Genomic DNA, 27,999 nt, shown 5'->3' with positions numbered 1-27,999 from the left:
CTTTTAACATTAAAAAGTCACAGGTGTCTGGTTTCTTTAGAGAAAATATCGAGATCAGCACACAGTAGGAAAGGTCCAAAGTCAGATGGTACATATAAACGGTAAAAGTGCTGAGATAGTGCGTCTGTTTTCAGATTGTCACCGCCCCATAAGAGTAAGAGTAGATAAAGAACTACTGGGCAGAACCGGGATGGGCCGCACATCGTCTCTGCAGAGACCCAAACGCTATCCTAGAGATGGACTATGCTGTCAAGATACGGCACCATGGGGTCACGTATACAGATCTGCTGGGATCTTTGCAACTTCCAGCCTGCATGAGCTGGAGTTCTGTTGGAGTTCTGACCCAGAGAAACGGGCTGCATCACTCATGGGTCCTAATTTGACATGGCAACCCCCTCTGGTGCAATGACTTTAATCACAAGGGGATGGTAAATTCAGACTGTGGGACTCTCCACTGGGCAATCGGCACAAATACAACCAGTATTTCATCAGATATTGCCTAAAAGACAACAACCACATCAAGATCCCTGAAAAAAGCAACAGAAGGACACATTGTTGAGAAGGAAAATAAGGACAAGGGCACTTGGCTGAGAAGTGCCAACTGGATAGAAACAAAGAGCTACAAAAGCACTTGTCAACAAAGACGCGTCTTTCAGAACGTACTACAGCCACCGCCAACAGTAGGGTTAGCCGAAGGACCAAGGACAGTAGACGCAGTTTAAGGTTACAAGACTGGGGCGTTTGGAGGCACTCAGATGAGCGTCCTCAGCTCCTCGTCAGTGAGATGGTTGACTTCCATTATTTTCTTCAGTTGCTCCATGTAAAGGGCCCGGTCCTGCAGGAAGTGTGGGATGCGCACATGGTCCATCGCTGCCAGGCTTTTCAGCCGATCCACATCTTCGAAAGACACCTGTACACCAAGGCAGAATTCACCGAGATGAAACTCAAAGGCTTGCTACATTCAAGGAGAATGAACTGCTTTCACCAAAAAAAAAAAAAATAATTCAGACTGTAATCAAAGATACACTGTAGGTCATTGCAAGGATATACGTCAATTCTCCAGTGTCAGAAAGAATTTTGTCAGCATGGCCTGGCTAGTTTGGCTCCTGTGATTGTAACTGGCTATGTCAGCCATCACGATCAGCAAATGCTGTGAACAGACAGGCACAGATGTGTCATCGACACCCACCTTGCCCAGAGCCATTAGGAGGGGAAAGTCAATCTTCTCCCTGTGTCTGAGGATCTTCAGAATACCATCCAGATAGACTTGGTCCTTGCTGAAGCAGCCTGCCATGTAAACAAACATATATACTATATATAGAGGATGTATAAAGTAATACCAAGTCCAGAATATCAGAACAATTCTGGACACCGTAAAATCCAGGGTGGAGATCCACATGCTCAAAACCACAGATACAGATGCAGAACACATTTATGTGCTCCATTTTTCTGGCCGCATTCCCTCATTTATCTTCCTTTTACTTTCTCTTTTTATGTTGTTTTTTCATTCTATTGCTCTTGGGTAGCATGGTGGCACATCGAATAGTACTGGTGTCTCACAGCTCCAGGGTGGGCAAAGGTTGTATCTTGCCTAATGCTGTAAGCATCCAGGATAGTTACTTCTGAACCACCGCAACCAGCACTGGATAACTGCTTATTAATACATGGATTCTATTATTTACCTGTTGAATTTTCTTTCAATGCTAATATTTATTTTTAATTTGCTAGGAGGTGTTTTCTTTAGGGGGGGTGCGGTGGCGCAGTGGGTCGGACCACGGTCCTGCTTTCCGGTGGGTCTGGGGTTCGAGTCCCGCTTGGGGTGCCGTGCAACGGACTGGCGTCCCGTCCGGGGTGTGTCCCCTCCCCCTCGGGCCTTACACCCTGTGTTACCAGGTTGGCTCCGGTTCCCCGTGACCCCGTATGGGACAAGCGGTTCTGAAAATGTGTGTGTGTGTGTGTGTGTGTGTTTTCTTTATTGCAAAGCACTTTGATGAGCTGCTTTTAAAAGCTCTGGAAAAAGATAACTATTATTATTATATAGGGGATAACCATTATTATTAGGATGCTACCTGTATTTACTGTTGAGCTATTTGAAAAATATCATTTGCGATAAATGAATAGTTAATCACACTAGACAAAGCCATTCGTACTGAGACTTACAATATGATAAGTAAGGCTTTCTTTTGCCTTTTCAGCTTATTTTAATGCTCTCCAAAATCGTTTGTTCCAGGGCTCTGCATTGTGACGCACAATGGTTTTACACTGATAAAAAGACCAGAGATCGCTGAGAGATGCTTGCGAGCCAGTGCTGGTTCTGAGACAACGGAAATGTAGATAAGCCATGCTGTGCGTGGGGGGGAGACTGTTCACCATATATACGACTGCCAACAATATCAAAGATTGTGCTTCGAATTGAAATTTCTGTTCTGGTAACATGCATCTCATAAGTGTGAGCTGACACATCGCTGTGCAAATTTTTGGGTATAAATTGCAAATTACGTATTGCGTTCTCTTAATATGTGCGTTTGTTATGCAAGCGAAGCCTGTAAATGTAACTCAGTGTTGAGAAATATGTTGAAAAGAACAGAAAATAGTTCTGGGTTAACATGTGGAAGGTGAGGGGGGTAAGCGAGGCACCTGGCAGGGATGTGTCCGTTTGGCCCCGCTTGGCACGTACGCAGTAGTCCCAGCGCGTGCTGGCGTCTTGTACGAAGCGGCCCAGATTCTGGAAGAGCTGGGCGAAAGACAGCCGGCTCGCCTGGTACACAGTGTAGTAAAGCAGGGCGGCACGCCACAGCGTGGGATCGCGACGGAACAGCACGCTGTGGATGCTGGCCAGACCCTCCTCGGTGGGGTTCACAGGCTGCAGGCCATGCCTCCGGCGCCCCGCTCTGTTGCTCCACGGCTGATGGCTATTGTTAATCCCGCGCAGGTAGTGTGTACCTGTGTCACATTCACACAAATCCCTGTTTAAACTGTTAGACCGCCAGCATTTAGCACTGAGGTTTAGGAACCCGCTGCCATTACACGGCACCAGAGGATAATCCTGCATTATGTCAGTAATGTAGTTCCTTTGCAGACATGACTAAGAAAAAGCTGTAAGTGGCACCTGCTGTCAATGAAGCATTGGCTAAGGAAGTATGTAACAACTCTTGGTGAACCCATTACTCTCCGTCCTTATGCAGGAAAGGCTGTTAAGCAGCTACTGTGAACCAAGCAGGTGGGTCATCAGTGCCTGTTTAGGACATGGAGACAATGTCCTAATGTTTACCCCCCAAAATTTCAATCATCCTGTGACTTAAATCACCAACATGAATGAGGATAGGTGGGGGAGGAGGGGTTACCCACCAATCTCATGCTGCAGCATGCCCTCCAACCAGTATTCCCGGGCTGTGGACATGTTAATGGTCAGCGTCGGTCGACTGTTTACTACTGTCATGGATGCTCTGGAGAGAAGGTCGTCGGTCAGGTGGACGACAATCTGCAGAGAGTAGGTTAGTTTGATCAATTTGAAGGCACAGCCTTCAGAAGTAAAAAAGCTAAATGATGCCCCTTACCTCCCCAACACAGTCTTCCTTCTCCATGTATTTCTTGACGAGGTACCCGATACGGCCTTTGGAGAGAAGATTTCCCCCAGTGGCCTGCTCAAACTTCTCATAGGTGCCATACTTGTCCAAAGCCAGCTCCATGATCCGCACAGCCTGACGAGAAGAAGCAAAGACAATCATCTAGACTTTGGCCAAACACTGTTTCTTGCACCTGTCCAGCTTTTGTCGGCCATTTTTCACAGGTATGAGATCAGCTCACGTTTTTCAACACCTATGAGACGCTAGGACACTCAAATGCCATGTTCCTGTGTTGTCTAGAAAGGATGATCAAAACATCTAGTCTATTTTTAGGCAATGAAAGGCAGATGGAGATAACAAGGCAAAGGTGAAGACATTTAATCCCACAGACGAGATCTGCGTCATGTGTTAGCAAAATTTCAGAAGTGAGAAACTTAATAACACATGTATACAAGTGCAACGAATATGAATCCTGACTCAAGCCTCCTGACATCTCCTGGCAACTCAAAGCAAAGAAGTAAAACAGGAAGGCTACATTGTCTAAGAAAATGTGGCTGGTGCTTCTCTGTGAAATACAACCAGATGTCTGATCAGATTTTCATCGGCTGGTATTGTCTATGTTCTTGAAAACCAACAACCCCTCAAAATGGACGTTGCGCTCCGATCTGGGTCACCCCCCTCTAACAGTGCCTTCTTAAAATGGCTGTAAGGAGACATGAATGAAGAACAAAGAGCCCAGCGAGCATTGTGAAGAGCAGCAGAAACTGCATTTGTCTGCTGCTGAGAAACGGTTGCCCAGTTTAGCGCTTTGAGTACGTGGTGCTGTGTGCTTTGGCATGGCTCCATTCCTCATGCAGCCACATCGCTCGATTGAAAGTGACAGATGCTGTTGTTAGCTTGCAGCCATTAGCTTCATGTTGCTAGCTTGCAGCCATTAGCTTCATGTTGTGAACTTGGTGTCATTAGATTCATGTTGCTAGTTTGGTGCCATTAGCTTCATGTTACTAGCTTGGTGCCATTAACTTCATATTGCAAACTTGGTGCCATTAGATTCACGTTGCAAGTTTGGTGCCATTAGCTTCACGTTGCTAGTTTGGTGCCATTAGCTTCACGTTGCTAGTTTGGTGCCATTAGCTTCACGTTGCTAGTTTGGTGTAGCTTTGCAGTACTATCTTTCCATACGTGTTAACTGCACTGCACAAATCCGGAGGGACAAGTTGAGAATTTGAATGAAACGAGTCTTTCCTAAAGCAGAATTAAAAGCCTTACGAAAGCTTTAATGACGTTTGCTTGACTTTGGGATAGGACGCTTCACTTCAGCAACACAGTACTTAGGCTAATAATAATACTTCAATGCACGATAAATCACATAGTACTTCTTATACTCTACACTTTCTAACATTAATCCTGTTACCAAATCTTGGCGAGAAAATAAATCACAATGGTGTTTCAACAGTGGAAATATTGCTTATTAGTACCCAGCTATTTGAAAATATTAACTGTAACAGAATCAGCAGGAACAATTAACTCAGAAAAACTACATTCTCCACAGATCATTCAATCAGTATTCTATTTGTTATATTTACACAATATGCATATTATCTACAAAGACGAATTTCTAGAAAAATATCAGAATATATCTGAACACAGCGCAAAATGTGGAGATGTATTTTCAAATGGCCTTCAGAAGAAGAAATAAAAATTAAGCTGGGTAATTTCATGGCTGTCATTATGGTTTTAGTGTAAATTCTGACCCATGAGGGATGAAGAGAGCAATATATCAGAGGTTCTCTTTCATTTTGTGTGTTGTTCTTATTGCAGGTGCCCATGTGTTGTCAACGAAGGGGCTTTGTGAGGGGCAGCCAGCAGTACATCCTTAGCCTGCTGCATGTACCACTGCTGTTCACTTGGCAACAGTGACGGAACGGTTTCTTTGAAAGAACCACCTGGCAGGAAATGAAGTAATTTGATCCATGTATTGCCTTGTCCTTGTGTTCTCAGCACCGTGTGCTTTTTTCCCTTTGGTTCCGCTCGTGTTTTACATGTCACTCATCAAACGAAAGCAATGCCGTAATTAACTTTTTAATCGTGAGCTTCCTTACACCTCTCCAATGTCCAACGGCTCTCGTGTGACTTCTGTGTCTGTGAACGAGATTCGGAACCCTTCCGGACGCTACATTTCACCTACATTGCGTTCATCAATTTCACCCGGGCATTGCCAGGGCAACTGCGACAACTATTTCCTAATGAACACAGTGTCCAAGTGAACCCAGCGTCCTACACCAGAGCAAACTAGCCGTTTGTTCACTCTCCCCCAGAATCAATGACGCTCCCCATTTCAACATAAATTGTTTCTGACATATTGACCTTGAACCTGAATGATTGCTGCAAGCGATCAGTGAAGGGGCGCACACCAATCCACCAAAAGCACCCTCTGTATAGGAATGAAGAATGTAATCTTCTACCTTTAGGTAGTTACAGGAAGCCTAGACCAAGAAATGCATTGCTGAAAATGACAATGACCTTACACATGATTAGCCCAGAGTGTTACATAAAACTGAAAGTCAGAAAGTCTTTGTTTGATCCACTTTCCCTGGGGGACTTGCACAGAGAGCTCAGGGATCAGGGATGACCCATGTTCTCTTCACCTGGATTATCCTTTTTACATACAGTACATGATTACTCATGACTGTCATGGAATGAGTTAAATATCCTTTCATGCTCAGAAAAAAAAAATTGTTGAAGAAACTGTCATTACCAGCTATAGTTTTTTTTTTAGATCCTGATGGTCCTAGCAAGGAACCTGTGTTTAAATATTAATGACTATTTTTAAATTGAAGCACTTGCACTAACTTCATTAATTAATAAGGATCCCTTTCGATTTGCTCAGTGTCATTTTACGTTGAGGATGTTCTAGGCATTTGAAACAATCGTGGAGAAAATATAAGGGGAAAAAAACCATTACCTGAAGTACTTAACATGAATTGATGTATTTATAACAATCATTAGTAACTTCATTTATTGCTTATGTTTTATATTTTTTCAGCTGTTATATATATATAGTTCAGTTCTTATTCTAATGTAGATATGTGTGTTTTTCATGTCAAAGACCAAAGGCTACATTACATCACAATTGAAGAAATGTCTATTAGCATACAGTTAAGACTGTCCGTAGTCAAGATCTGAATATTTTTCAGCATTCTCCGCGTTGACTATCTGGAAAATAACGGTGCTGATCTGCTACAGATCGGCCAGATGGGCAACCACTCTGTCGCCCTCAGCATATCCATACTGAACCGGAACAGCAGTTCTGAACTTGTTCGACTTTGGTTCTGCTTTGGTCTTGTTAATTTGAGGCAGAGTATTCCCCTTAAGGGCAAACCAACACCTCTTCTGAAAGCCCTAAATATATTTCTCCCTCCCCTGAGGCTCTACCCACTGACAGAGCTTCACTGTCCAAAAAGGTTGCTAGCTCTCACCCCACAAGGGTCTCAACAGTTACACTTTACACTGTTTCTTCACTGAAATCTGTGTATTAAAAAATATCCAACAAAATGAACGTGCAAAACTGTCAGATTTGTAAATCCCTCCATATAAATGCTTATGCTAAGCCACTGAAATGGAAATGAATTAGAGGTTTTTGTAGGACAACCCCTGGCAAGTTTTTACGCAATTACCCCGAGAATGTATTTCTGTTGCGCTTCTCCATAGATGTGTCCCATAGATCCTTTACCTCCAATCATCCTGTCCAAATGTGCCCAGCAGCCAGTGTACAGTGAGGTCGGGATGCTTGGAGGCACACAATGTGAGGGACACATTGTACATGTTCCCTGACAGAAGCCTTGGCACAGGGCAATAATATGTGCCCAAGCAACACAGGTTCCAGACCCCACAAGGTTTACCCTGTGTCACCAGCACAAAGCAGGGTACCTGGGTGGAGCTGTAACCTGTAGAACCCTGCCTGTTCAAGGTATGTTATCGACAGGGGCCTATGCCAGTGTTGTATTTCATTTCTGAGAGGCCGGTTTCTGTTCAGAATCATAACAACACCAGCAGCACCATTCATTTTCATCTGACTACTCTAATATATATCCATGTTGTAAAATACTGGCTCATCTTTTACCTGAGTTATGAACCTGTCAGAGGCGTTGCTGTGCCGGGACAAGACCATCGGTGAGACAGGGTTACTGTACTCAAACTGTGGGTTGTAGGTGAAGTTGGACTTGAAGAACTTGACCTTCTCCTTGTCCACATTGGAGGGCTTGATGGCAGTAAGGATGCAGAGCTTCTTGACGGTGTTCTCTCCATCATGTGTACCGCTGCCTTTGACCAATAGGGGCAACTTGGTGCGGGGGCTGGTAGTGAGGCAAAGGCCAGTGGGGAGAGTGCAGGGGCGTGTAGACAAGCCCACTGGGCAGCCCCTCACCGTAATCCCCTGGATGGGCTGTGAACCACCAGAGAGGTACCTGGCTGAGGAGAGGCGGGACTGGTGCACATCTTTAAACCCCTCGTGCGCCTCAGACAGGAGAAAACTGATGGGTGCCCGGCGGGGACCCCCACGGCTTCCTGTGGACCTCCCAGGTCTGCCGGGCCTTCGTGGCCTCCTGTGGGGTGAATGCTTGGGGCTGCGCCTCTCCTTCTCCTCAGCCTGCAGCAGGATGTTGTAGCTGCTGGAGGTGGTGGAGTTTAGGAGGGTCTTCAGCACACCGGACGGTAGCTTCTCCAAGCACACATGGCTGGGGCTCACTGGCACATCCGTAGGGCTCAGGAGATGCTTTTTGGAGAGCTCCAGCTCGGGCCAGCGGAGCCTCTCTGACAGGACACACCGGAAATGGCGAACCAGACGTTAGAATGAAGTCCATTTTCAACACCGAAAGTCACATCTGTGTTTTGTACAGTCTTGTTTAAAGGCACACTGCTGATCTGGCTGATTATTCATTGAAGTGTAATACAGATGTTTACAGTTAATACAACATCTCATTACATGTTAAGGCACTAAATATTTTCAAAGCCACAGACACACTTTTTTCTAAGGTAAAATTGTATCATAGCCTGGAGAATGTGAAGAAGTTACTCTGACTTTGAGGAAATTCAGCCCTCATTATATAAGCTGTCCTGTCATGTTTATAGTCTTGGGATGCTCAGAGACACAGTGTGAGTGTATGTGTGTGTGTGTGTGCACCCTGGTGTTTCAGCAACATGAGCATGAGAGTCATCGCACACAGCGTGGTTCCCTGATGCGACAAGAGCACCGAGGCAGAATTAAGAACAAAAATGGCAAAGTTGCTTTGGGGATTCGACTCACACTTAGGTGGTATAATAATAATGATAATATACTGTAACAAACAAATTTTATACAAAATAGAAATAAAACAGAATACTACATTGAAACAGTCCAAATAGATGCAGCTGCAAATTTTTATCATATCAGTTGGTTACAAAAAAATGTCAGTAGCAATAGAAACACGCAGTTATGTGATTTGCTGTGTGACAGTAATGAATACAGCTAGAAGTTATCTGCACTTCTTCCCGCCGCAGTGTGCAGCTTGACATTTCTGCTGTAATATTAACACCAAGAGAGCTCTCATATTCTTCACTAACCTGCTTATAGGGGCTGGCAATCTGGTTACCTGTTCTTACCTGCCTGGCTGTGCTGAAAGAGCGGCGGCGTTACATAACAGGGGAGCTCTTGTCTTGTGCACTGAGCGCACAGAAGTGGCCAGTGAAAGGAAGCTCACAGCTGACAGCCCCGGAGTGTTTCAGGCCAGGAGCTGCAGTGTCGGCGGTGCCTCTACTTACCCGTGACCTGTATGGATTCCAGCATGTCTCCGGTCCGGGACGACTCACGCACGAGCTGCGCGCTCTTTCTCAGTGACGCCGGGCGGCTGGAGATCCCACCGCTACCTACCCGCGATCGATAATTCAAATTAAAACTAAAACTGAACAAACTCTGAGCACAACGAGTGCGGAGCCCCTGGAGAGCCCGGATCTCACATGGAAATGCGGCGAAAAGCCGACATCGCGCCGCACGCTGAGCCAGCCGCGCGAGCCGCACACCGAACTGCTGCGAGACAGCGGCGGGGCGGACACGCGGCGCGCGGTCCGTTGCCATGGCAAGGGCATTACGTCACACGCTGTCCACTCGGCGGCCGCGGCGCGAGCTGAGGGGTGGAGCGCGCTACGGTATAGAGAAAATGAGATTATTGTCAGCAGGTGTACCGGAGGTCTGCGACGACGGGCGAGACGAAAGGAGCAGCCATCGTTGCCAGGGAACATTTGATTTTCTACGTTTATATGCCATGGACAATATGGTATAACATGTTTATTAACATGCACCGGTTCCGGAGAATTGGTGACTGAGTCTCTATTACCAGGCCAGGGTGGATGTATCTGTGAACGAATGACTGTGCGAGATCTCACACAAATACATACATACATATCCAAAATGTATGTGTTCAAAGAGTCTGTCATGGCCTTCACATTAAACATCTTTTTACATATCCAAGGTGTCTTTGTCTATATATAGACAAAGATCTCATTATATATATATATATATATATATATATATATATATATATATATATATATATATTTAAGATGCTGTGGATTGGACGGGGTCCTGCTCTCCGGTGGGTCTGGGGTTCGAGTTCTGCTGGGGTGCCTTGTGACAGACTGGCATCCTGTCCTGGGTGTGTCCCCTCCCCCTCCAGCCTTATGCCTTGTGTTGCCGGGTTAGGCTTCGGCTCCCTGTGACCCCGAATGGGACAAGCGGTTCAGAAAATGTGTGTATGTGCTTTTCTCCAAAGTGACTTCCAATGATCTCTATGTAGTGTTATCAGCCCACACACCTTATTCACCATGGTGACTTACACTGCTTACAAGGGGTCACTCATCTATACATCAGTGGATCACACTCTCTCTGTCACTCACACTATAGGGGAACCTGAAAAGCATGTTTTTGGACTCTGGGAGAAAACCCACACAGACACGGGGAGAACACACAAACTCCATACAGACTGAACGGGGATCAAACCTATGTCCTCTTGTACCACCCAGGCGCTGTGAGACAGCAGCATTACTCACTGTGCTACCCATGCATGTGTGTTGAACATGTCTTTGTGCATTTAACACTTATAATACATTGAAAGACATATACTATATAATGTATTATAATGTAATGTATTGACAAAGATCTCATTTTATATGTATATAAAGAGATCTTTGTCTATATATGGTACTTGATATGGTATAATGCATATGCACAAGGCTTAAAGAAGTTGTACAGTATTTAATGTTTAAGGTGTAATATGACATCTGTAATCATAGGAAATTCAACGTATTCATTCCAGGATGCACTCTGTGTAGCAAGCTGTATTAGCAACATGCACGTTAGCTGACCACAATTAAACATTGGAGGGGTTTGGTGGAGCAGTGTCTGGGGCTCGAGTCCCGCTTGGAGTGCCTTGTGACGGACTGGCATCCCATCCTGGATGTGCCCCCCCTCCAGCCCCACACCCTGCGCTGCCAAGCTAGGCTCCCACTCACCATGACCCTGCTTGGGACAAGCGGCCTCAGCCAATGTGTGTGTGTGTGTGAGTTAAACTGGTGGCTATTTTGGAACTTCTTCGATGATGGTTAAAAGCTGTCTTTTGGACTCCTTCAGTGTTTTCATCAATAATCCACTGGGTAACTGTACATTGAGGAGACAGGTCTCCTGTCCCTTAGCCCTTTCCCAAAATATCCACCCACATATAAATTTTTTTTTACATTATTCTGTGTTGATTCGTACTATACTCATTGTAGAAATGTGACCATGAAATCCATATGTTTATGGAATTTTAATTATTTTGTTTTATTTTTGTCACTGTAAAAGCCTTGTCACTATAAACAAAATTTTTGTGTCAGGGAATAGGGAATGATTATTTGCAAAAACAATCTTCAGCAACTGAAAAGGTGTTCAAGGTGAAGACCATGACAGTCTCTTTGGATACTTCTGTTTGCTAAATGAGTGGATTTTATGGGATAAAAATAACTTTGACAAACACTGAACTTTGATCATTTTTTATTCCATCTACTTCGTGCACCAGGTGCATACAAATATGGTTTTTCTATCAGCCACTTCAAAAATCACAGCATGAAGTGTTCTAGAAATACTTGTGACAGAAATAACACTGTTAGATCACTTTTTTAAAAGCCAGATTTTTAAGAGAAAAATTCATTTAATGACACTATTTGTCAGATTTTAACTGTAAGTATACCAGACTGCTGGGTCCCTGGTTGCTTCTCTTTAGTTTAATTTTTTTTTCTTCATGCAAAGTAGATTAATACTCAACTTTCTTTATTAGAGTTGCTGTTAGTTGGCCACTAATTTCCTCAGTTTTTATTATTGCTTTTCACTTTTTAAGCATTAATGTGTATGACTTTAAAAACCTATATGGATTTTTTTCTTCTTAAAATTAAGGTAGATGTTCTACCAGATTATTGTTGCTGGTGTAATCTTTTTTGCAATCGAATGTTGCAGCAATAGCATTAACTAAGGGCTGATGGCAGCAGGATCAGCAAGTTAATCAGGAAGGCCGGTTCAGTCCTGGGAATGAAGCCGGACTCTGGAAGAGGTCGCACAGAAATGAACACGAAGCACATTTCTGTCCATTACGGACAACAATTCCCCTCTGGGCTCCACCTTGGTTAAACACGGGAGCATTGTCAAAAACGGGCTTGTCCAGCTGCGCTGTTCCAAAGAGTGCTGCTGGAGGTTATGTTTTCCAGCAGCAATGAAGCTCTACAATGAGTCTTAATACTGCCAAGGGGTGACCTCTTGATGACTGAATGGCACAGAGCTGCCAGGTGCCATCTCAATACACTTTGCAACACCTGCTTGCCTCACTTCACTCTGGCCTGTCTTCCATACACTTGCTTATCTACCTAACTTATTTATTTACCTCACTAGTCTTTCTGTCTTGGGTCTTCAGTGTATGTATATTTGCGTGTACGCATGTCTACTCCCAACAATGAAGTTTCCATCTGAAATGCCAAAATGTCCCATTCCATAGACAGTGTTACATCAATCTTCCTCAATCTCGCACGTTGAATGAATGTGACACGTGGGGCGTGGTGGCGTCATTTGGAGAACTAAGTAGTTGGTTGGCGGGGAAGTGCGCGTCATCAGAAATATCCTTATTTCATTGGCTACTGTTACCGTGAGTCTCTTTCGTCACGTCGGCGCCTGCGTAGTGAGCGCAGCGCTGAAATTCAAATTTGAACAGATGTTTGTGTAGAAGACGCCAGTAGCGCAGGCACGTCTGAGGAGGGCGGCGATCCCTTTTGTTTCTTTCCCCTCGTCAGTGAAGTTCGACTTGAAGAAATAAAATAAAAATAAGCACACACATCATTTGAACGTGGAAGGAAGTTCGAAATGGACCCGTTTACGGAGGTAAGAGTTTTGAATTAGCCAGACAGACGAGGCGTCGCCGCCGGGAGTCCGCTCCTCAGCGTTTCGTTTGGCACGGTTGTCGTTGGTCAAAAATATAATAATTTTTTTTTTTTTAAATTTATTTTTTTAAACAGTTGTTACTTGTAATGTTAACGTTTCTTTTTACATAACGGACTCGTCATAAGAGCTTAGTTTGTCGCTGAAGCGCTGGAGCTAAAAATTTCCACCTCGTCGTAAACTTAAATAAAAATATAACTAGTCTAAACCTTACTTTCCGACACGTGTGTGTGTGTGTGTGTGTGTGTGTGTGTGTGTGTGTGTGTGTGTGTAAAATCATACACGCATTCGTCACTTTAGTGTTTTATTAATATTCGTAGGTCTTCGCTGAGTCAGTACTAATAGTAGTGGAGGAGGGGGAGGCGAGTTTAGTTACAGATCATTTGTGTGTCAGGACGCATTTATACGCCTAAATTTGCATAAAATAAACACTGCAAGCGCAGGGACAAAGTCTTCCTCTTAATTTAAATTCACTCAGACACTTTGGCTGCTGCGGGTCCTCCCATAACGGCCAGCGGTGGCACGTGGCTGTGAAATAGAAACAAGCAGGAATGCAGATTCATTGCCTTCTGGGAGTGTCTCTGGGACCCCTTCCAGATGTGTAGAAACATCTGCTGGACCACCCCGCAGAGGCTTGTTTTTGACACTTTTTTTTTTTCAAAAATCCTTTTTTTAAATCCTCTTGGCTGATCAGGCTGGGAAAAGACATGTCATCTGTCTGAGATGTCAATTTATTCAAAGTTGAAGGTGTTTCCAAGCAGTTTAAATTTAGGGAAGGAAGTTGATGTGTGGTGGTGTTTACTGCCTGTTAACAGTGAAGTGTTTGTACTGGAACTTTCATCTGTCCGCATCTTCTTGTGTGAGCCGCAAGGTCTCGCCGGAGAGCGGCAACATTTGAATTTTCTTAGTCACATGCGCCAGCCCTCAAATTCCTCAGGAATGACACCACAGAGCATCAACTGAAATTTCCACACCATTCATGGGAAGAAGAATGTGCTTGTTTTTGCTGTGAATTTTTACTGCTCGTCAGGCTTCTCAATTGTCCTCCTATGCTAGAAACCCCAAACAATGGAACTGGGTGCATACAGTGAGTGAATTTACTGACACTGATCTGCAGGACTATTTATGCTCAACTGTCCTGCAGTAGCACTAGCTTAGTCTGCCTAAAGTTTTATGTTCTGCTTGGAAGTTTGTCCTTATTGAGTGCCTTTTCCTTTATGGACAATTTCCAGGCCTAGTCATTGTAAGTGGAAGGAACATGAGCCCAAAAAGAAAGGCCCTTTTTGTGTTAACTTGTAATTTGCAGGTAATGGTAACTTTTTTTTTTTTTTTTTTTTTTTTACTATTTTGCTCTGAAAATGAAGCTTTTACTTTGCCATGTTTGTGTTTTCAGAAACTTCTGGAGCGCACTCGTGCCCGCCGGGAGAACCTTCAAAGAAAGATGGCAGAGAGGCCGACAGCTGCGAATAGGCTGATGGCTAAAAGGGTCAGAGAGCCGCTGACGGTAGTCAACAGTGTGAGCGAGGTGGCCTTGGACAACGGTAACCCTCGTTACTGCTCCTTTTAGGGGGTTTTGTTGACTTGTAGCAGCACTTGTGTGGGGCTTTCCCCATGTGACTGTGTTACAGTGGCGTGGTGACTGAGCTGTCATCGGAGGAGATGAATGTGGTTTCTGATTTTCGCAACAGAAGGTTCCTTAGTTGTCAGTCGAGCACATCAAGAGCACAGCAGAGTATAAGCCACGAAACTTGTTTATTGTAATTTGTGTAGCTTCTCAGCAGGCCCACTGCTCCCTCTGTAGGTGATGAAAATATCTGGTCTTGGTGGGTGCTGACCTTCCTGCTGTGCTCGGCACAGGAAGTTGGCCTGTGCTCCTTCATTCTCTACATTTTGAAGCCATCTGAACAGACCTTGCGGTTACCATGTATTGCTCTCCCCCCGCCCCTTGTAATTGATTTCAGAATCAAAATAAGTTAAAATGGACTTAGTAATTTTCATACCTCTGATTCTTATTTAATCACTAAGTTTTCATAAATCTTTTCATAGTCTGAATCAGGGGATGTGATGGGCTTAGATGAAATGTACTCATTGCCCTTTCTCTGCCAGTCTTGGCTCCTCCTCCTTCCAGCAAGCCTTCTCCATCCAAGCGAAGGTGTTCTGATGAGAAGGAGCTGTCTAAGGTGGGTGTGGAGAACAGAGATCTGCCAGTGGCCGTATCCCAGGAGCCGGCGATAGAGAAGAAACCACCACCTGGCCCCGTCTCTGTCTCCTCTACATCCTCACTGGAGAGAAACGCAGTGCATTTGGTGGTAAAAACAGTGGAAAGCAGGGATGCAAGCCAGCTGCCTCCTCCAGCAGTGGTGGAGGTGAAGAAAGACCACCCCAACGCTACACCCCAGGGATCTGCTGGCATTAGATCACGTCTTCAGATGCTGGCTGAGCAGAGGCAGTACTGGGACACTGATGGTAGATCCACCTGAACTTTTATCTCTTTATAAAGAAGTAGCTTAGTCTGGATGTTTTGTAAAACAGTCCATCCTTCCAAAATTGTGGCAGTTGCATTTTTGGTGTGCAGTTTTGATGGTTAGTCACCTGTGTAAACCTACTCTGATGACATGGTAGTGAATATAAAGCATACTCTTTCAAAATATCTGACACTTGAGCATCTCCATTTTTGCTCCTCCAACTTTTCTTACATGAGAACTTGGGGCCCATATCTGAGCTCAGAAAAACTGTATGAACAAAGATCATACACATGAATGCGTGCAGGGCCGATTTGAACTGATAGCTTTAAATGATGGAACTGAAACTAGATGGTTCCTATAATTAGTCTGTTTACTGCTGTTACTGACCTGTCGTGCCATTTTTAAATTGAAAATTTTATTTTCCTTAATTTCTTAAAATATAAAATGTATCTTCAGGTAGCTCTGAATTAAGATATAAAAATGAAACAAGTTAGGAATTGCAAAGAGACTATCTGCAAATCGAGTGTCTTAAAGCTTTATCCTCATGTTTACTACTATGTAAATGACTGTCTTAACCATACATGATTATAAAAATACTAAAACTAGTTCTGCTTTGATGTTTCAGGTCCAGACCACTGTGAACCTTTACTTGATAAGCAGTTTTTGTAATAATTCTGTAATTTTTTCATAGCTTTGCTTCTTTTCTCTGTGGAATAATGATATTCATATAGAAACTCACTCACAAAATAGCTAACGGGTTGATCTGGTGGTTTATTTTCTAGATCCTTCAGATGCAGTTGTGAACAGTGTACCTATTTCATCAGTGAAGATTGAAAGACAGGAAGTAACCCTTGCTCCCACATCCTCTGAGACCCCCCTGGGAAGGAAGGGGCGACTGGCAAACCTCGCAGCCACCATTGGCTCTTGGGAGGATGACCTCGGGCATCCGTCTGTACGCGGAGACAATGCACAAGAGCAGCCTGGCACTGCCTGTCCTCCCCCGGCAGCCCATGGAGCCGGAACCTCCGGTGTCAGCACCCAGCCCAGCAGCTCATCATATCGTCCTCAGCCTGGCCAGCAGGTGGGTTGCACAATGGTGTTCCTTCTCACAGCGGGCCACACCGAGGGTGAGCAAGGCACTGTTACAAATGAGTTTCTTCCTTTGTGGATGTGAATATGAGATATGAATGTCTTTGGCAAGGCAGAGCTCTATTTGTATGATCACGTGACTATTGTGTACAGTCTTATTAGCGTTGTTGCCGTTTCCATTAATTTTCCCACATGCCTAAATGTATATTTAGATTGTGTTAAATATGTTTATTCATTTAGCTAAGGCATTTCTCAAGTGATATACAGCACAGGTTGCACAAAAAATTTAGTGCACAATAGGCGAAGAGCTTTAGGTAGACACAATCAATGCAGTTTGCTTGTCTAATATCACTGTTTTTGCTCATGCATGCCTTTAAAGTAGCTTCCTATGGAGGAGAGAGTCACATTGTACATAGAGTACCGAGTAGAACTGGGTCCTTGTTTCTGTGACATCGATTGGTGTTTGTTTACCGTGCGTTCGTGACTTCAGTAATGTGGTATGTTGCTCTTTCTTGCTGGCAACAGTCGATCTGTTCATCTGTGAAGTCAACTGGGGTGATTCTGCCAAGCCCTCAGAAGGCCGAAGTACCACCGTGCAAGTCTGCCTTGCCCCCCAGCCTCCAGCAAACCTCCTCTCAGGCCCAGAAGATTTCCAACAGCCCACAAAAGAGTATTTCGTCTGTCGTGCCTACAGCACTGGTTTCAGAGAAGGACCTCCCCTCCAGTCCAAAGAAAACAAGTCCGGCTTTGCTGGCAGCAGGTCGGCCCTCTTCCCAGAGTCCTTTGAAGAGCCAGCTGCCAGCCCAAGGCACTCATCCCAGCCCTAAGAAGCAAGAGCCCCTTACCAGATCTCTGGCAGTGAGGCCGGCTGTTGCCCAGTCTGGAGATAAGACACCTTTGCAGTCGAACGCCTCCTGTGGAGCTACAGGTGAGCAGCTGCATCACTGTTTTAATAAGCATTCACTTACTGTGGACCATGGTTTGTAAAACAGTGCTTGTTTCCTTCCTGTGGAGCAGATGTATGCTTTTGTTAAACTAATAAGAGCAACAAAAACACAATGCACAGTATTGTGTACACAGTGCAAAACTGACCAGGGGACACATGTAAAAGTCATAATTACCTCAGCAAAAGAGTGTTTGTGTGACCTTTTTTGACAGTTAATAAAAAGCTGGTGGTAGTGAATCTTGTGTTCTGTACAGCAGGGGGCTCTGTTAAGTCTTTCCTGGAGCGCTTTGGGGAGCGTTGTCAGGAGCGTTCGGTCCCAAACACCCCCACGGGCCAGAGGACTCCTGCACCAGGTCAGCTCGTAAACCCCAGGACCAGGCTAGCCCAGGAGAGGCTGCAGAGTGCTGCTCAGTCAGCCACCTCGTGTGCCAGTCTCAGTCAGAAGCAGAAGCTGGTATGTGACAGTCAAAAACAAGGTTTTATGTCAAGCAGATGGCACCACCTTCTAGCCTTTTCTTTGACTATTAAAGACATTTCTCAGTCTGTGTAATATGGCTGGTTGCAGTGTCATTGTTTGTTACAGGAGCGAGAGATCGAACTTGCCCAGATCCGCAATCGGTTCCAGAAGGGCAATATGTGGAAGAGGAGTCCACAGGCAGACACTAAGGTGTGGAATAAAAATCTTCCTACGTATTTTGTGTTCTGTTGAAGGGTATCCATTTGGCATGTAAAACCACCACTAGATGGAGTTCCCTTTTCACTGTATTCATACCTCATTTGAATGAAATGATGTTTTGCAAAGACTCCAACCTGTGAGCATTCTTGTACTATTGCAGCCAACAGCACATCCAGCAGTCAGCGGAGTAGCAGAGCCCCACACTGAGAAGCCAATAGTGCCTCCTGTGGAAACACTGATTACTGCAGAAAAGGCCAGCACTACTGGTATGTTTTTTGTTTTTTTTTTTTTCTTGCATCTTATGTATGAATGCAGCTATATTAGAGCTAGGAAATGCACTAAAGCATGTACTGAAATTCAGGGAGCTATACTGCCTTTGTTTGAATTTTGAGAATGTACCCTCTCTATAAAAGGCACTTATCATGGATTGTGTAACATTTACAGGCTTTGCCTTGGCCTTGAAGGGCCCATGTTGAATCTCACTTCCACTGTAGTACCCTTTGTCAAGGTATTTATGCTGAACTGATACAGTAGAAATTACCCAGCTCTATAAATGGAGTCACTAAGTAGGTTTATGTGCAAACTTCACATTGTAAATAACTTTGGGGAAGAGCATCAATTAAAATTAGTGATCTTTTATCAGACCTCAGTCAATACGGAATGTTGGTATTTGCTGACCCAGGTAACCACATAAACTGATCCCCTTTGGGAAAGGGATTGTATTCCGACAAGAGTTTTTGCTTACACTTGGTTTACTGTATGTGTTCTGTATTGTTGACCCTGCTTTGTTTTGCACAGCAGGACTTAAGTGGGACCTTTGAGTGGACCACCTTCATAAAATTGTACAGCAGTGTTTCTGTCAGAATTCTGTGGGACTCTCCACCGGCCCTGTCATTAGCAATTTAATCAGCCCATTGGGCTGCTTGCTGGTAGATCCTCCGAGTGAGTTTGTGAATTATCCTTTTTGTAGAGTCACTTTCCAGTGTGGATGCCCCTGTCCCATCAACCAACAGTCTGCAGGGAGCTGAGCTATCATCTGAAAAAACTTCTGAAGACCAAGAAGAGCAAGCTGGTGTGTTTGCCTTTAAATTTTTTAGAATGATTAAGGAGAGAGATGAAGTTATTTGACAAGTCAATCCTTTTTATATAAAAAACAGGGCTACAAGAGACTGAGATGAACATCGATGATGTCAACAGTTCAGAAGTCATCAACAAGCTCTTCCATGGAGTCCTGGAAGACAGTGGGCAGCCAGGTGTTGAGGATGATGATGATGATGATGATCAGGGTGAGAGTGATGAAGATGCCCTGAATATCTCTTCCATGTCCCTGCTCACTCCCCTGGCGGAGACGGTGGCTGCAGTCGTGAGGAGTCCAGAGCTGAAACTGGTAAGCTGCAATTTACCTGCTGTGTTGAGGAGACACTGTGGTGACGGTCCATTCTGAAATGTTTTGGCTGCTTGTATTTGCCCTGTCTGTGAACTTTGTGTTGCCCTGTAGCTGCAATAAGCTGCATTTTAGATTTTGCCAGGCTTACTTAAATAAAGTTTCACAAAGCCTGGTATTCCCTGGTGGTCCTACATTACCACGATGGAAAGCACTTAGCAATTTTTGAATTAGCTGCTAATGGCTTGATGCACCCAAATGTGTTAATAAAGAGATCTTCATGGTTGGTACACCACAAATTCAGTTAAGGTGAAGTATTGATTTACATGTGTTTAGCTTAAGGGTTTTTGTAGCTGGATGCATTAGGTTAAGCTGATGAACCTTACAAGATTAGTGTGATTAAAATATGAATCATACCAGTACTTGTCCAAGAAGTTTCAGATGACTGTTGAATTAACGTGAGGTGGTATTCATGTCTAAATGTTGCCTTCCTACTTAAGACCTCTACCCCATCAAGTTCCTTCATGGAAAAGACTCGGACCCCTGACAGTGCCTCCCAGCCCAGCAAGTTCCATAGGGCTCGGATGCGTCGTTCCCGCTCGTCTGACAACTTTGATCTTGCTGAGGAAGACCAGCACTTGCCATACAGGTACATTTGGTGACTCTGCCTCTGTTTTATGTATGACGTCTGTTTGTACCTGCACTGTTAGCCATTTACATCTCTTCATTTAGCTGATGCTTCTGTCCAAAGAGGTTTATAATGTAAATCTATACAATTATTTACGCATTTATGTGCCTTGGCAATTTTTATGTGAATAATTTAGGGTAAGTACCTTGCTCAAGGTACTTACCTACAGCTGGATGTGGGATTTCAACCTGCAACCTTTGACTCCAAAGACAGCAGTTCATACCACTACTGTACCACCTGTGAACTTGTTTCTTTTCAGCATTGATGCATACAGATCGACTAGGATTAAGGAGAAAGAGCGACCACATGTGAAACAGGTAATAGTGCGGAAGGAGGAAGTGAAACAGAGGGCGGAGGAGGTTTGGCACAACAATTGCGTGAACATCAAGCAGAAGATCAAGGTAAATGGTTCCTTTTACAGCTTTTTTTCTGTGCTCACTGGAGCTACAATTCTGGCCTTTAAAATTACCAATTGGAGCTAGGACTGTAACCTCTCCTTGCCCTGCTTTACCCCCTGTACAGGTCCTGACGAATGAGATGAACTTGCAGCAAACAGTGATTCACCAGGCCAGCCAGGCCCTTAACTGCTGCACTGATGAGGAGCATGGCAAAGGCTCACAGGTGGAAGCTGAGGCAGAAAAGCTGCTGCTCATAGCCAGTGAGTTCAGGCCCCAAAATTATGGGTGTCTGGTGGGTTCATTCTTTTAGTTTCAGAGCTGGACCTTGTTTTACTTTCTTTTTGCAAAGAAGAGTACGGAAAGATTTCTTAATGCAAGTTACTTTATTGCCCACAGCGAAGCAGTAGTTTCACACTGAGAATGAAAGAATTGGTAGTCATCCGCCAACATTTTCTTCATCCAATCTGAGATGCTTTCCACAACTCTGTCTGTTAGCTGAGAAGAGAGTGGCGCTAAAGGCAGAACTTGACCGACTGAAGGCCGAGGGCTTGTCGGATCAGCGGAATGGGCCCAATTCCTCCAGCGTTCGGGATGAGGGCAATGTCTCCGCCACCAAGGGCTCAATCACCCTGCTTGAACTTCGTCTTCCTCTTAAGGCTGAATTTGTATGTTCTGCAGCCAATAAACCAGGTAAGTCACACTTGTTACTCATTTAAATTAAACTAAAGCTGCTTTTAATCCTGAGTGGAAAAACCTTTGTTAAAGCATTTGTACTGAAAGAAAAATACCTGAAGCATGCAGTTTTTGGCCCTTACTTATTCAAACTTTGCCTCCAAGACTAGGGTTGATATTTGAGTAAACATTTCAGGTCTGTCACAATTATACATAATTTCCTTCCAGGTTAATAAGGTTTTAATCTTATAGTATTGATCATAACTAAAAGTTATCACTTTTGTTTTACAAAAATGTTACTCCTAGGTAAAGACCTTCTGTGTTTATCTCCACAGAGACAGCCAACTATTTTTTCTTCATCCTAATTCGTGCGGGAGCAGAGAACATAATGGCCACATCCCTGGCGAGCACTCGCAGCACCCTTAGCGGCGATGCCATCTCATTTTCCTCCACCTTTACAATGTGAGTAAAGCAGCCAGCAGGAGGTTGCAAGCAGTCTGTGTGTTGAGATTGTTGCCTATCAGTGGAGTATGCAAAATGAGAAATAACAAACTACATTTTAGGTGGGGGGGGGTGTGGTGGTGCAGCAGGTTTGGCTGGGGGTCTGCTCTGTGTTGGCCTCAGTTGTTTGCACACGTACACTGGTCACAAACGTTTCAATGCCGAGACTCATATTAGACATGAACAAACCTGACGAGTCCTGCTTGGGGTGCCTTGCAATGGACTGGAATCCCATCCAGGGTGTGTCCCTTTCCCCCTTCAGCCCTGTGTTGCTGGGTTAGGCTCTGGCTTGCTGCAGCCCCGCTCGGGACAAGCCATTATGGATTGTGTGTACGTTTTAGGTTGTTTGAAGTGTTCTAAAACTCTTTCCCCTACAGACCAGATGTTTCCAGTGACTTTGAAATCAACCTGGAAGCCTATTGTTTGGTAAGTATAGGAACCTTATTTGAGACCCCCTGGGAATGCCTGCTGTTTGGGTTTCCACAGTAACTGATAAATTGTGGAAATGTGTTTTGGGGGGTGTGATACTGCTTCTGAAGAGGTGGTTTGGTTCAAATTGAAGGTGCTCTGAAGAAAAGCAGAGTCAACTGGGGTTGGGGCTTCAAAGCAAAGTACAGGTGTATTTTTAGTATTTTCTTACAAGGCAAAGGAGAGCAAAGCAATGTGCTAAGTTTCTTGGGGAAATGTTGAAGTCTATGACTTTTATACGTTTTGACTCCTGTTGGCTATGGGTTTTTTTATTTATTTATTTATTTATTTATTTAAATGGACAAAGCTCCCAGTAACTATTTGAATTGGTGTTATGTAGGTTAAGTGGAGCAGTTATAAAAATACTAATACTTCACAGGTGCAGAAACGTGACTTGTACCCAGACAAGAAGAAGAAGCCCAGCAAGTCGAAGGTTTGTCTCCACAACATTCCTTTCCTTGTGGACTGAAATAGCTTGCTTCCTTGCTTTATACAGGCAGCCTATTAGAAATGGTGATAGATCTGTTGTTAATTTTGGTGTTTTTATTCCAGCGGTAATCTTTTATTTTGTTCCATGCCACTGATTGTCATGAATAGGTCTTATGTAATCTCTATAGATCTTTAGGAATTAATATGAATATCTAAGATGACACTTTGTGTTCAGATACTGTGGAGGCACATTCATGAGATCCATGAAGCATTCTTTTCGGTATGGGCCTTTTGCTGAGAGGTCTAAATGCTCGCTTGCCCACTCTTGACTGCACAGGGACCTTTTCTCTGGGGGAATTGCACATTGCCGAAACATGGTTCTTTGAAGAACACATGGAGAAGGGGATCTGTGGTAGTCACCTAAACTGCAGAATTCTCATGGGGACCTTTTTAAGTGTAGATGTGATTTGGCAGCAATTTTGTGTACTTCAGTTCTTTACTTGTTTCCTATAACATTTATTTCTAGGCAATAACACCTAAGCGACTCCTGACCTCCATCGCTGTAAGTCGTCTTTGTGGTCCCATTAAAGCTGTTGGAATGAGCCATGTGTGTTATACCTTTAGGGTATAATCCTTAGTCAAAAAATAGTAGTTTTGCTCCTGTCAAAATTTTGTACTCACTGGTTTTTCATTGTAGTACTTCTATTTTAAATTGTGTTCTCAATTTATGACACTTGGTTAAAGATCTTTGTTTGTTTTGCAGAAGAGCAATGTTCATACTCCAGGTAAAGATATTTTCTCTGTTTACTGTGTGCTGCTTTTACTTTTAATATTATATAACACATTTGAGGACTTGTTCTGTTTTGTGCTTCCAGTGATGGCCAGTCCAGGGGGGCCTAATGCAGTTCGTACTAGCAACTTTGCTCTTGTTGGATCACACAAACTCACTCTGGCCTCAATCGGGAAAAACAAGTTTCCCCTGGAGAAGGTAAAATACATTTTGGGGCCATGTCTTGCTTAAAGTAGGTCAGTTCCTGAAGACCATTCACTTGTGGTGTAAGTTTGGTCACCAAATTCCGATCAGCTTGAACCGGTAGTTTTCTTTGAGCAGTAAACAAAGGGATCATTGGAAAATTGGGGGTTCTGGATGCAACATACAGGAGGATGACTCATGAAATGGGAAAAATCTTATGCAAAGAGCCTTTCAGCTGTTACTATGTCCATCTGTTCCACCTTGATCAGAGCTCACAAAGGCCTTATCCACCATGTAATGTCTCAGTGATGTCCACTGTGCAATGTGTGTGTGTGCTGCACTGTCTTTGGTGTGAAAGGCACTGTTCATGTTCTGTTTTGAGATTTAATACTTTGGCTTGCTTCCTTATACCATGGTGGGCTGTGTGGAGTCCTTGGACCCTCCCAGACCACTCACTGAGGTTCCTCACTCTCTCCTAGATCAGTTATGAAGGGGGCGAGCGGGAACTGCTCAGTGAAATGTTTCTGCACAAGGTTGTGTCTTCTGTTTCATTCCAGTTTTGTTAGTGTGACAGTCACTCTCCCCATTTCATTTACAGACTAAAATCTACCTGGCTTTGCTCCTAATTACAATGTTCTCATCCAAAGGTGTTAGCATTGCAGGTGAATACTGAATGCTAATGCCTCGTTTGCCATCATTATTGGTTTTTAGGATTGTTTGGCCAAGGGACTTGTCCAGATTTTTTATTTTTTTTTTTAAATCCTGCTTCTGGATTGACCAAAAGCTATACAGTTGCTGAAAATTTAACATGTGCCTTTTAAATCCTGTCCCGTTTTAAACGAGCAGTTGCTGCAGGTTCTGTCCTTGGTTGAAAAGTACTGATATAAAGTGTCCTGTTCTTCGTGCAGGTTCCGTTCCTGTGTCCTCTGGAGGGACATGTGTGCCTGAAGCTGCAGTGTGAGGTAGACTCACAGGTGGAAGAAAGGGGCTTCCTGGTAAGTGTCCTCAGGGTCCATAAAGTCTGACCTTTTTCATACCAAACGCTGAATGGAGGTGATGCTTTTTCCCTTCCACCTTGGAGGGCAACTCTTCACATTGCTTGTTCTGATGCTTGGATTCAGACAATGTTTGAAGATGTCAGTGGGTTCGGGGCCTGGCATCGCAGATGGTGTGTCCTTTCCGGCTACTGCATCTCCTACTGGACGTACCCAGATGACGAGAAGCGTAAGGTTAGTCTCTCACTCAAAGGTGCCAACAAATTACTGACTTGTAGGTTTAGGCAAAGTGTTCTATGCTTTACTAATCTCAATGCAGTGGTGAAGGAAAGCCGGTTGCACACGCTACACATGTTGAACCATTCGTACATCTGTTACTGCAGTAATACCTTGCCCTACGTCGTTTCGTGTTGCGTCGATTTCGACTTTATGTTGGTTTTTGTTAAATATATATTGAAAAATACAATTCGTCTTCAGTCAGCTGACACGACTTTACGTCAGTCAGCCGAAAATATAAAAAATTTACTTAAATCACTTGGTGTAAAATCAAATAAACATTAAAATATACTGTAATCTATAAAATCAATTAAAAGTTTAAATATAAAAAATTCTTCTTTACCTGCCGTTCGGTGCCAATAACGTTGAGTTCCGCCGCGTGGCATCGTTTTCCGCCAGTCGATTCAAACTTGTTTGTGCTAGTCAGTGTCTTGTTTGCGTTGCATTTGTGATTTTAATATTTGCCCCCATGGCTATGAAGAAAGTTCCTGGTGGGTAGTGGTAAGCGTCATGCTGTATCATTGGAAGATAAAAGTGGCTATGATAAAACGTCATGAAAACGGTGAAAAGGTTGTCGCTATAGCTTGTGCTTTCGGTTTGAGTTGGACGACGGTATCGTCAATCGTGCATGATAAGGCACAAATTTTATCCCATTTTATAATTGAAGTGTATACACTTAAGGGAAATGCTTTTTAGGGGTTTATGGGGGTCTAAATCGTTTTTTTAGGGGTTATTTCATTTCTGTTTTTCAACTTAAGTTGCAACCTTTGGAACCAGTTAACGATGTAGGGTGGGGTATTACTGTATTATGATAAGATTCAGGAAATAACTGAAAATGGAGCCTGCTTACCTGAAAATAATTGAAAGAATTGAAGGTGTAACAGATAAGAGCTGTTTGACTGAATGAAACTACATTAATCCAGGAAGGGTTGCAATAGTATACAATGTACAACAGGCATACATATACACAAGTAACCGGACCTATAAATGTATAGAAAAATGTTACCAAATGAAATAAGTACAAAAATAAGTGAATGAAAAAACTGTTTAAATGCAAAACATTAAAATATTTTAAATACCAGAGAGGGAGGAGTGAATTGAAGTGAAATAATGATTAAAGATTCAAGAGTTTCTTGTCATATGTACAGTAAAGTTAGTTACACCATACAATGAAATTCTTACTCTGTGAATCCTCTCAGCAGCCTATAAAATAAATTATAAGGAAAGAAAACACACGGCATAAATTAAATTTACAAAATTACTATTGGTGCAAAAATGCTGTGGTGCAGGGTCTGGTGGGATAACAGAGTTCATGTTTACTGAATGGATCCACTTATTTTCTAGTAAATGGTGTCCTTGGGTGACTTGACACAGCAGCTGTGCTTTTCCATCTGTCGTATTAGTTGAAATACTTACCGAGTGCCTCTGCTTCCTGTTCTCTCAGAACCCAATTGGCCGCATCAACTTGGCAAGCTGTACAAACCGGAAGGTAGAACCAGCAAACCGGGAGTTCTGTGCCCGGCCCAACACCTTTGAGCTCATCACCATCAGGCCACAGAGAGAGGATGACAAAGAGACTCTGGTCAGCAGATGCAAGAACACCATGTGTGTCACCAAGTAAGGACTTGCCTTCAACTTTGTTCTTACAACTACAGTCTTGGGAGGTCTTTGTGCCAGTAATCATCCATTATGGCTGGATAATTACCAAAACAGAATCAGATTTTGTGCTTATTGGCACAGACTATCCATAGCTGTTTGTAATACATGGCTGCTGGGGTCTACAGCCTATCCTAGAAGCACAGGGCATGAGGTAAGGTGTGCACCCTAGACAGGATGTATGGCAGGACAATCTCTCAAACATACACACACAGGGCAGCTGTCATTTGACTTCTGCATGCCATTTTATTTTGATTTCATGAGGTTGTTCCTTTTCAGAAACTGGTTGAGTGCAGACACAAAGGATGAGCGGAATCTCTGGATGCAGAAGCTCAACCAGGTCCTGTTGGACCTGCGCATGTGGCAGCCTGACTCCTGCTACAGGCCTATTTAAATCTTTGTCCTGCTGGATTGGAAGGCAAAACATACCGTCTGACTCATCTTCCTGGAAGTAACCTTAATGCTTAAAAGTGCAATGCTATATAGACAAGTTCTTATAAATGGGTTTTTTAGACAGTGGATTCTGAACCTATCCATTTATTGGGAAATGTTAATTAAGCCATATTTTTTGTTCAGACATTGAGATGGCAATTATGAGGCTTGGGTAGTCTAATTCTGATATTTTTTTGTCTATTGACAAATGCCAGATCACCAGTCTCTTCACCTTTAATCAACATGCTTTTGGGTTTTTTTTAAATTTTAAATAGGTTTGAGTTGCTACTAAACTGCATAGCACTACTACTGAAATTACATGGTTTTCAGTCAATAGTTTCAAATCTTATCTTCCCCCCCAAGACAGTTTTAGATTTTTTTAAAACGATTTCATATAAATACTTTATAGGTACATTTTACTTAGCATCTTAATTATTACCATTAATGGATGTTTGCTTTTCTGTGATATTTATGACTATCTTTCACTATGTGTGGGGAAATGGTTCTTTGAACAAAGGATATTAATGACACTTCATTGTGCGTTACCTGCAGAGCCATATTGAATCTTTGAAGTTAACTTTGCTTTTACATTTTTAAGCAGTTCACAATCGTGGCTCTTCTGCGGTGTATAACAATGCACGAGGTCTTTACCGTGGTGAGATGTCACCAGCCAATGTTTGTTCACTATTAGCAAGAAATGCTTTTTGGTGTATGTATTATGTGTTCGTTTCTGTCTGTGTTTAACACATGCCTGGTACCTGCTAAGGTTTTTGGATATGCATAATTACAGAAGGAATGGAAGCTACATCTGACTTTGTTCTAAAGGGTGCATTAATTTTGACACTAGAGCAAAAAATCTCACATTTAACATACTGTTGTCATAATACTGCTCTTT

General features: G+C 43.4%; 2 protein-coding genes across 3 annotated transcripts; one reads left to right on the top strand and one right to left on the bottom strand.

Annotated features, from left to right (window-relative positions):
* Positions 1–97: 97 nt before the first annotated feature.
* Positions 98–9,631, bottom strand: matcap2 (microtubule associated tyrosine carboxypeptidase 2). Its single transcript, XM_018754321.2, has 7 exons — positions 9,366–9,631; positions 7,690–8,378; positions 3,558–3,701; positions 3,349–3,481; positions 2,638–2,943; positions 1,190–1,287; positions 98–910 (listed from the first exon to the last, which is right to left on the bottom strand). The coding sequence occupies exons 1-7, from the start codon at positions 9,388–9,390 to the stop codon at positions 752–754; spliced, it is 1,554 nt and encodes a 517-aa protein (XP_018609837.1). The 5' UTR covers positions 9,391–9,631; the 3' UTR covers positions 98–751.
* Positions 9,632–12,842: 3,211 nt separating this feature from the next.
* anln (anillin, actin binding protein) lies at positions 12,843–27,458 on the top strand. Of its 2 annotated transcripts, XM_018754338.1 has the most exons (25): positions 12,843–12,999; positions 14,450–14,597; positions 15,163–15,522; positions 16,304–16,602; positions 17,136–17,538; positions 17,814–18,010; positions 18,140–18,223; positions 18,393–18,498; positions 19,203–19,304; positions 19,390–19,619; positions 20,117–20,265; positions 20,564–20,705; positions 20,827–20,962; positions 21,198–21,392; positions 21,710–21,836; positions 22,253–22,301; positions 22,723–22,776; positions 23,299–23,334; positions 23,536–23,557; positions 23,648–23,760; positions 24,225–24,278; positions 24,654–24,740; positions 24,867–24,974; positions 26,461–26,633; positions 26,952–27,458. In XM_018754338.1, the coding sequence occupies exons 1-25, from the start codon at positions 12,982–12,984 to the stop codon at positions 27,064–27,066; spliced, it is 3,507 nt and encodes a 1,168-aa protein (XP_018609854.1). In that variant the 5' UTR covers positions 12,843–12,981; the 3' UTR covers positions 27,067–27,458. The 2 variants fall into 2 exon arrangements, with proteins under 2 accessions (XP_018609854.1, XP_018609855.1); XM_018754339.1 differs by lacking the exon at positions 24,225–24,278 and having other exon boundaries at positions 17,811–18,010.
* The last annotated feature ends 541 nt before the right edge of the window (positions 27,459–27,999 follow it).

The sequence above is a fragment of the Scleropages formosus genome, chromosome 23 (assembly GCF_900964775.1).
Source record: "Scleropages formosus chromosome 23, fSclFor1.1, whole genome shotgun sequence".
Taxonomy (NCBI): Eukaryota; Metazoa; Chordata; class Actinopteri; order Osteoglossiformes; family Osteoglossidae; genus Scleropages; species Scleropages formosus.
The sequence above is the reverse complement of the archived record's forward strand: the minus strand, read 5'-3'. Positions and strand labels throughout refer to the sequence as shown.

Coding starts and splice junctions, on each gene's coding strand:
- matcap2 (XM_018754321.2), bottom strand. CDS start 9,390: ATGCTGGAATCCATACAGGTCACGG. Junction 3,702..7,689: donor CTGACAGGTTCATAACTCAG/GTAAAAGATGAG, acceptor TCTTCTCGTCAG/GCTGTGCGGATCATGGAGCT. Junction 911..1,189: donor TCCTAATGGCTCTGGGCAAG/GTGGGTGTCGAT, acceptor CTTGGTGTACAG/GTGTCTTTCGAAGATGTGGA.
- anln (XM_018754338.1), top strand. Junction 22,302..22,722: donor ACCTGGAAGCCTATTGTTTG/GTAAGTATAGGA, acceptor AATACTTCACAG/GTGCAGAAACGTGACTTGTA. Junction 23,761..24,224: donor ACAAGTTTCCCCTGGAGAAG/GTAAAATACATT, acceptor ACTCTCTCCTAG/ATCAGTTATGAAGGGGGCGA.